The 8,933-nt window shown below is 48.8% G+C and overlaps 1 protein-coding gene and 1 non-coding gene across 4 annotated transcripts in view; one reads left to right on the top strand and one right to left on the bottom strand.

Moving 5' to 3' along the window:
- Positions 1-5,647: 5,647 nt before the first annotated feature.
- Positions 5,648-5,751, bottom strand: LOC121171956. The gene has a single exon (XR_005886187.1). It is a non-coding gene; the product is annotated as a small nucleolar RNA U13 (small nucleolar RNA).
- A 2,517-nt stretch (positions 5,752-8,268) lies between these two features.
- TAF1 (TATA-box binding protein associated factor 1) overlaps positions 8,269-8,933 on the top strand; it is an 85,863-nt gene continuing 85,198 nt past the window's right edge. For all 3 annotated transcript variants that reach the window (XM_041000500.1, XM_041000481.1, XM_041000491.1), the window contains exon 1: positions 8,269-8,494. In XM_041000500.1, coding sequence (XP_040856434.1) covers positions 8,375-8,494 — 120 coding nt within the window. In that variant the 5' untranslated portion in view covers positions 8,269-8,374. The remainder of the gene's footprint in view (positions 8,495-8,933) is intronic.

Below are 8,933 nucleotides of genomic sequence, written 5' to 3'. Positions count from 1 at the left end.
ATGTCTCACTGAATCTGCTTTTTCTCAAATACGAGCATCTAAGAGGCAGTATACTATACGTTAGAAAAGATTCCATTTTTTGTTTAAATATTAATATAGCAACAGTATTCTTGTTTTTAGAAAGACTGAAGAAAATGAAAAAAAAAGATTGAGTTATTTTGAAAGAGTAAACCTGCTAATTTACTCCCCAGATGGCCACAACGGCCAGCACTGGGCCAGACCAAATCCAAGTGGCAGGAGCTCTATCTAGTTAATGACTGACAGGAGCCCAAACAGGGACTGTTGGCAGGGAGACAGCACCCATTCTGGATGCTGGTGTCACAGATGACGCTGACAACAGCCCCCTCTACTGACGTTATTACCAAACTGCAGCAATTCAGCATGTTTGGCACACTTTGTCTGGTCTGGAAATGTAACTAGTGTTAAAATACTGCGTGAGATATCTGTGCAATGTCCCATTTTAAAAAATGAGGAAGGAGGCTGGCACGATGGCTAAATTAGCTAATCCTCTGCCTTCAAGCTCTGGTATCTCCATATGGATGGCAATTCCTGTCCTGGCTGCTCCATTGTCCACCCAGCTCCGTTTATGGCCTGGGACTTTGAGACCCTGCATCAGCTTGGGAGACTTGGATGAAACTCCTAGTTTCTGGCTTCAGATCAGTTCAGCTCTGGTCTTTGTGGACACTTCTTCCTCTTCATCTATGCCTCTCCATAGATCTGCCTTTCAAATTAAAAAAAAAAAAAACCTTTTAAAAAATAGCTGTTTATTTCTATATCTTTTTCTCTTTATTTATTTCTTTCTTCCTTTTTAAAAAAAGATTTATTTATTTTTATTGCAAAGTCAGATATACAGAGAGGAGGAGAGACAGAGAGAAAGCTCTTCCGTCCGATGGTTCACTCCCCAAGTGACCGCAATGGCTGGTGCTGAGCCAATCTAAAGCCAGGGGCTCTTCCGGGTCTCCCACGCAGGTGCAAGGTCCCAAGGCTTTGGGCTGTCCTCGACTGCTTTCCCAGGCCACAAGCAGGGAGCTGGATGGGAAGTGGAGCAGCTTGGATTACAGCCTGCGCCCCTGTGAGATCCCGGCACATTCAAGGCTAGGACTTTACCTGCTAAGCCATCATACCAGGCCCTGGTTTTTTTAATTTTTAAATATTTATTTTTATTGGAAAGGCAGATCCAGGGTTGGGAGCATGCCTTGAGGGGAACTGTGAACATTCCACTGCTAGGATGTACCGCTAGTTGGTTAGCATGAGAACCAGGACGGTCCAGTATGCACCAGGCGGCAGCACCTGTTGTTACATGTGAGGGCCAGGTCTGGTAGCAGGTTGGGCTAAGTTGCAGCACCCATGGGTGGTCAGTAGAGCAAGATGGAATGTGAACTGGAATAGGTTAGGCCAAAGGAGAGGCTGATACACACAAAAATTGGGGCTTACAGGGCAGGAGGTTAATTGGGATTATGGGGGCCACCCCGACTAGGCCACAGCACCTACTGGTATATGTGGAGACCTGGTCTGTGGTGGTTTGGCTGGGCTGGGCCCAGCACCTGTTGGTGCACATGAGGCATGGAGCTGGTGCAGAAATGACCAGGCAGCTAGATCCACCAGTACGTGTATTGGTTGGTGAATGGGACAAATTGCACCTGACCCTGCACTGGCTAGTACACCCAAGTATCAAGTCTGAGGTCAGCGCATTCATGGCGAGGACCTCAGCCACTAGGCCGTGGCTTGGATTACCTAGGCTAACCTGAATAAACCACCTTTTTGCCTTCCATCTGATGGTTCACTCCCCAAGTGACCGCAACGGCTGTGCTGTGCCGATCTGGAGCCAGGATCCAGGAACTTCCTCCAGGTCTCCCATACAGGTACAGGGTCCCAAGGCCTTGGGCCATCCTCGCCTACTTTCCCAGGCTACAAGAAGGGAGCTGGATGGGAAGTGGAGTTGCCGGGGCCAGAACCAGCGCCCATATGGGATCCCAGCGCATTCACGGCGAGGACCTCAGCCACTAGGCCATGGCACCGGGGCCCCACCACCCCAACTCTTGAGCTCACCAGTGGGCTAGTAATTCTGCAGGGTTTGGCCCACACATCCCCCACAGAATCTACCCCCGGATATGGTTCTCTCGTGTGCTAGTTAATGTCTTGGCCCTAGCTAATGTGACCCGTCTCCTGATCTATCATCATGTCAGGTAATAATATATGATCCTCCTATACAAGCCCCGAGCCTTAGCTTTTGCATGGACTGGTTTCAGTGGTTAACATTGATCAGTGATTACAAGTTCTACACAGGATTCAAAGGAGGCTGGTGTATCAGTCTTACTCATAAAGATCATCTGGTCCCTCTCCTCCAACCTACCAGATCTCAGTACCCTTGCTTACCTTCAAAGGAAAAGTTACTCTGTCGTTGGGAGTCTTCAGGATTGAATCACATCCCAGAAGCACAGTGGGCTCAACATGGAGCTACCTAAGCAGCAATTCAAAGCCCCCAAACCCCAGAGCTCACCGCCACGTGTACACGGTGGCTGGAATCAGGGCTCCGAGCATGAAGACGGACTCAGCCTGGCACCCACCAGCAGCCAACAGGCTGCTGGAAGTTTTAATCCCCAGACCCCAAGGTTGCCCACTCCCCAATCCGTTCCACCACACAATGATGGTGGCGGGTGGGGCCCAGGCCCACCCTGTTCTCCAGACTTCCCCCTTCATTGTACTCACCATGAAGGGAGTGGCCTCTGGAGCTCGGGCAGGCCTGGGGACAGCTCACTGCGTGTACACGGTGGCTGGAATCAGGGCTCCGAGCATGAAGACAGACTCAGCCTGGCACCCACCAGCAGCCAACAGGCTGCTGGAAATTTTAACCCCCAGACCTCAAGGTTGCCCACTCCCCAATCCATTCCACCATGCAAGGATGGCGGCGGGTGGAGCCCAGGCCCACAAAATCTTTTTAATTTCAAAGTCAGGGTTACAGAGAGCCAGGGAATGATAGATTTTTTCCATCTACTAGTTCAATTTCCAGATGGCCATCAATGGTCAGGGCTGAGTTAGGTCAAGCTGAAGGCTGAAGTCAGAGGTCGGGAGCTTTATCTGGGTTTTCTAAGTGAATGGCAGGGGCCTAAACTCGGACTACCTGAGACAAAGCAGCAGGGAGCTGAATTGGAAGTGGGGTGGCTGGGATGTAAACTGGTGCTCATATGAGATGCCAGCATCACAGAGTGCTGTATCCACCTCCACCACAACCTTGCCTCGGGGAGAGGATATTTATAAAGATATGTGACAGTGGGGCAGAGGGCATAGGTATTGGGTCAAGAATTATCTGGAGATGCCTTTTTCTATAGTTCTGACTTTGAATAATGTAAGGCTCACATATTCAAAAATAAATTATATTAAGAGATATAAATATGTTGAGAAGCTAGAAATATGAAATGAGGGAGAACTTTGTGACACTAAATTTGAATTGGAGGTTTAATTAGCGTATTTTCTTTCTTTATGTTACTTCCACTGAAACAGGGAATGATACCTTCGGTTTTGGATTCGAAACATGAATCTTTTTTTTTTTTTAAAAAGATTTATTTATTTATTGGAAAGTCAGATATACAGAGAGGAGGAGGAGAGACAGAGAGGAAGATCTTCCATCCGATGATTCACTCCCCAAGTGAGCGCAACGGCTGATGCTATGCCGATCCAAAGCCAGGATCCAGGAACTTCTTCTGGGTCTCCCACACGGGTGCAGGGTCCCAAAGAATTGGGCCGTCCTCGACTGCCTTCCCAGGCCACATGCAGGGAGCTGGACGGCAAGTGGAGCTGCCGGGATTAGAACCGGCGCCCATATGGGATCCCGGTGAGTTCAAGGCGAGGACTTTAGCCACTAGGCCACACTGCTGGGCCCCTAAACATGAATCTTAAGGAAACGAGGGCTCTTAGGAGAAATGGCTGATTAAGTAGAGAATTAATGTACAGAAAAAGCCCGAACTATTGTATGCCAAAAAGGAGGAAAGTGCTCAGTGAATAGTGGTCACACTGAGAGGATGTAGGAGTTGCTTCCACAGGACATATCGGAGGCAGGGACAGTGTCGTGCTCCAGCAGCTCATGCATTCCTGGCTCAGAACACTGCTTAGCGTCCTGGCTGCTCTGCTTCCTATGCGGTTCCCTGCTCAAGTGTCTGGGAAGGCAGCTGAAGATGACCCAAGTGCTTGGGACTCTGCCACCTGCATAGGACATCCACACCTGGATTCAGCCTGGCTCAGCCCCAGCAACTGTCACTCGGAGGGTGAATCAGCAAATAGAACTCACTTCCCCACCACCCCGTCATTCTGACGTTTTTTTCTTTAAGATTTCTTTTTATTGGAAAGTCAGCTATACAGAGAGGAGAGACATAGAGCAAGGTGTTTTGTCTGCTGATTTACTCCCCAAGTGACTGCAACGGCTGGAGCTGAGCTGATCCAAAGCAAGGAGCCAGGAGCTTCTTCCAGGTCTCCCACGTGAGCACAGGATCTCAAGGCCTTGGGCTACCCTTGACTGCTTTCCCAGGGCACAAGCAGGGAGCTAGTTGGGAAGCAGGGCTGCTGGGATTAGAACTGGCATCCCTATGGGATCTTGGCACATGCAAGGCAAGGACTTTAGTCACTAGGCTACTACACCAGGCCCTGTCATTTTGTTTTTAAAAGAAAATAGGGGCCTGGTGCGGTGGCCTAAGGGCTAAAGTCCTCACCTTGAACACACCAGAATCCCATAAAGGGTACCAGTTCTAATCCCAGCACCCTGCTTCCCATGCAGCAACCTGCTTGTGGCCTGGGAAAGCAGTCGAGGACAGCCCAAAGCCTTGGGACCCTGCACCTGTGTGGAAGACCTGGAGGAAGTTCTTGGCTCTAGGCTTCAGATCGGCGCAGCACTGGCCATTGGGGTCACTTGGGAAGTAAATCATTGGACAGAAGATCTTCCTCTCTGTCTTTCCTCCTGTCTGTATATTTGACTTTGCAATGGAAATAAATCTTAAAAAAAAAAACCCAAAATAATAATGGTGCTAGGGATAACACACTGAAGTAAAGAAAAATATGAGAAATAAGGTAAACAAAGGGAAAGTTTTTTTTTTTATTTTCAATATTTAATCTGGGGCCGACTCCATGGAGTAGTAGACTAAGCTTCTGCTTACAGTGCCAGATCCAATATGGACGTTGGTTCAAGGTGCAGCCACCCCACTTTCCATCCAGCTCCCTGCCTGTGGCCTGGGAAAGCAGTAGAGGACGGCCCAAAGCCTTGGGACCCTGCACCCACTTGGGGGATCTGGAAAAGGCTCCAGGCTCCTGGCTTCTGATTCGGTTAGCTCTGGCCATTGCAAACATCTGGGGAGTGAAAGAGCAGATACAAGCTTGCTTTTTCTGTAATTCTGCACTTCAAATAAAAATACAGTAAGTATTTAAAAACATTTATTTATCTGAAAGGCAGCTACAGAGTGACAGACAGCAGCGCCATTCATCTGCTGGTTCATCCCCAAAGTGCTTGCAATAGCCAGGGTCTTGAGAGCTCAGGTCATCGCCTGCTGGATGGAGTGGAGCAGCGAGGCCCGGAAGCTGTGCTCACACGGGATGCCAACGTGGCAGGCAGCAGCCTCAGCACCAAACCCAGCCCCCAGGGGAAAGTTCTTTCTTCTTTTCATGTCAGATGGGTAATGTGCCAATGTCGTAACAAGGTTGGAGGGAGGCACGTGTCACACAGCCGTGTGTCAACCCAATCGACACGCTTAGGAACCACAAAAGGATTGTAGGGTAAAAGTTCTTTCCTGGGGAATTTCAGTTAATGAATGTAGGAAGTAATTAAGAATTAGAGAAATCACCCTTTTGCACTCTCCTAATGTAAGTGACTCAGTCACCTGACTATGCATGGACAATAAAACAAATGGGTGCAAGGGTGATGGGGAACAGGCCAAACAGACTCAAATTATCACCCCAAAGATCATTAACTTATTAGAGTTGACACTGTACCTTCTGATGGTCAGGGAAATATCCAACCTGATGAAGCAGCAAACAGACATTTCAAACATGCGATGGTTTCAAGAAAACTCTCCTGCACCACTCTAAAAATACTTAGTGAAATGCAAGGCAGGTGGATTCCATGCTAAAGGAAGATTACCAAATACAACAAACCTTGAATGGACACTGTGTTGGATAAAATGCAAAATGCGACAAATTAGAAGTAGGGATATACAAAGTATGAAATGTAGGATAAATAACACTGACTTAAAACATGGATAGTGGGGCCGGGCGCGGTAGCCTAGCTGCTAAAGTGCTTGCCTTGCATGCATCAGTATCCCATATGGGCACCGTTTTGTATCCTGGCTGCTTCACTTCCCATCCAGCTCCCTGCCTGTGTCCTGGGAAAGCAGTTGAGGATGGCCTAAAGCCTGGGGACCCTGAACCCCCTGTGGGAGACCTGGAGGAAGCTCCCGGCTCCTGGCTTCGGATCGGCACTGCCTGTTTCTCCTCTCTATGTTCCTGCCTTTCCAAAAAAAAAAAAAAAAAAAAACTTTAGAAAAAAAAAGTAGGTTTTCTCCGCACCATGCAACATTCTATTTTGTGAAAATACAAGATTTATATATTCAATACCCAACTCTTCACCTAAACTTAAAATTCTTAGTATTTTACTGAGTTTCTTTTTCTTTCTTTCTTTCTTTTTTTTTTTTTTTTTTTTTTTTTTGCCTCAAGTGGCAGCAGTAGGTTAGCCCGAGCCTGCACTGCCTCTGTCCCTTACATTAGTGGTACTATCAGTCCTGGCCACACTCCTTGTTAATGTACCTGGAAGAGCAGCACATAGCAAGCCAAGTGCTTGGGACCCTGCCACGCAGGCGCCCCGGCAGTAATTCCAGGCTCCTGTCTTCCGACTGGGCCAATGTGACTGCTGACATATGGGGAGTGAAACAGTGGGTGGAAAGCTCTCTCACTGTGATCATGCCTTTCAAAATCTGTGTGATTGAAAAAGAAGGGCCCAGTGGCTAAAGTCCTCGCCTGGAACGCACCGGGATCCCATATGGGCACCGATTCTAACCCTGGCAGCTCCACTTGCCATCCAGCTCCCTGCTTGTGGCCTGGGAAAGCTGTGAAGGATGGCACAAAGCTTTGGGACCCTGCACCCACATGGGAGACCAGGAAGAAGTTCCTGGATCCTGGCTTCGGATCAACGCAGCGCCGGCCATTGCACTCACTTGGGGAGTGAATCATCGGACGGAAGATCTTCCTCTGTCTCTCCTCCTCTCTGTATATCTGACTTTCCAATAAATAAATAAATCTTTAAAAAAAACTTTTCTTGATTTTTACAATGGATTGAAGGCATTTTTCTTGGCTCCTAAAAATAGACCTCTTTGATGTAATTAGGGTATTACTATCCAACTTTTGTCTTATAAAAAATATTTACGGGCCCGGTGCGGTGGCGCAAGTGGTTAAAGGTCCTCGCCTTGCACGCCCGGGATCCCATATGGGCGCCGGTTCTAATCCCGGCAGCCCCGCTTCCCTTCCAGCTCCCTGCCTGTGGCCTGGGAAAGCAGTGGAGGATGGCCCAAAGCTTTGGGACCCTGCACCTGTGTGGGAGACCCGGAAGAGGCTCCTGGCTTCGGATTGGCATAGCATCGGCCTTTGTGCTCACTTGGGGAGTGAATCATTGGACGGAAGATCTTCCTCTCTGTCTCTCCTCTCTGTATATCCGCCTTTCCAATAAAAAAAATAATAATAAAAATAAATCTTTAAAAAAAAAATATTTACAAGGTGGGCATTTAGCCACTGAGCCATGGTACCGGGCCCGGGTCTACTTCTATGAGGAAATGTCTACTCAACTATATTTACGTAGGTACCTTGGGCTGAGCTGAGCACTGCACAATTTACAGGAAGTTTTCGTCTGGAACGCACCGTCGTACAAGTAAGCTGAGCCAGAACGGTCAAACCGGTTCGAACTTTCACTTCCGTATTTTGTTACGTCATGACCTGGGGACATTGCCCACGTGACTCCACTGGCGCCTTGTCATTGGAGGAGAATCCGACGCTCTTTTATGGTGCCACTGAGAATGCCCCTAAGGAAATAAGCCGAAGGGGGCGGGACTAAGCAATCCTTTGACCAATCGCTTCCCACAGAGTAGGCGTTCTGGTCGCGCGTCCTCCAATCAACAGCCGTTAGTAAAGTAGCACTCCCTTCTTTCTGGAAAGACAACCGGCTCTTCCGGTTATTGTCCTTTTTCCCTCGCTACGTATTTTTACAGTTCTCTTCCGGTGGTATACGTGATAGGGTGAAAGGGTTCTATTAGTCATTTTTGTGCGACGAATTCTTTGAACTTCCGGGCCAGGGCCCAGATTGTGTTTGCCGCTGCCTCTGGCTGCTGCCAGTGGCGGTATCGCCATCATGTCAGACACAGACAGCGATGATGATTCTACTGGAGGCGGCCCATTTTCTTTAGCCGGTTTCCTTTTCGGAAACATAAATGGAGCCGGGCAGCTGGAAGGAGAAAGCGTCTTGGATGATGTAAGGCTGGGCGTTGGGCTGGGCTTGGGAGTGGAGCCGTAATGGAGGGGAGGTGCGGTAACGGGAATAGACGGGGCTCATTCGGGAGTTGCCTTGTAAGGAGATCGCAGTTAACCTGAGAGAATCGCATCTTGAAGGAGTCACGAAGAGAGGGCACGGCCTTAGGGTACAAAGGAGAAAGAACAGTGGGTAAGCCCTCCCTGGGTGCAGGGGTTGGGTGAGTTGAGCATAACGTTCTGCCTAATCGGACAGAACAAATGGGTGGTTTAACCAGGTGAGAGAGTTTTCCGGCCGTTACCGTGGGCACATTTTGGAGACTCTGCTTTTTGGGGACTGCTTTCTGCCGTCGCTGATCTGAGGTGGCTTTAGCGGCGGGGGAGTGGCCTGAACCTGCAGCCGATCCTGTGCTCTGGCTACAGGTGTTAGAAACGCGAATGTC

This window comes from Ochotona curzoniae, unplaced genomic scaffold (assembly GCF_017591425.1).
Source record: "Ochotona curzoniae isolate NIBS_2020 unplaced genomic scaffold, NIBS_Ocur_1.0 contig_1274, whole genome shotgun sequence".
Taxonomy (NCBI): Eukaryota; Metazoa; Chordata; class Mammalia; order Lagomorpha; family Ochotonidae; genus Ochotona; species Ochotona curzoniae.
Note: the sequence above shows the minus strand (reverse complement) of the source record. Positions and strands in the feature narration are given on the sequence as shown.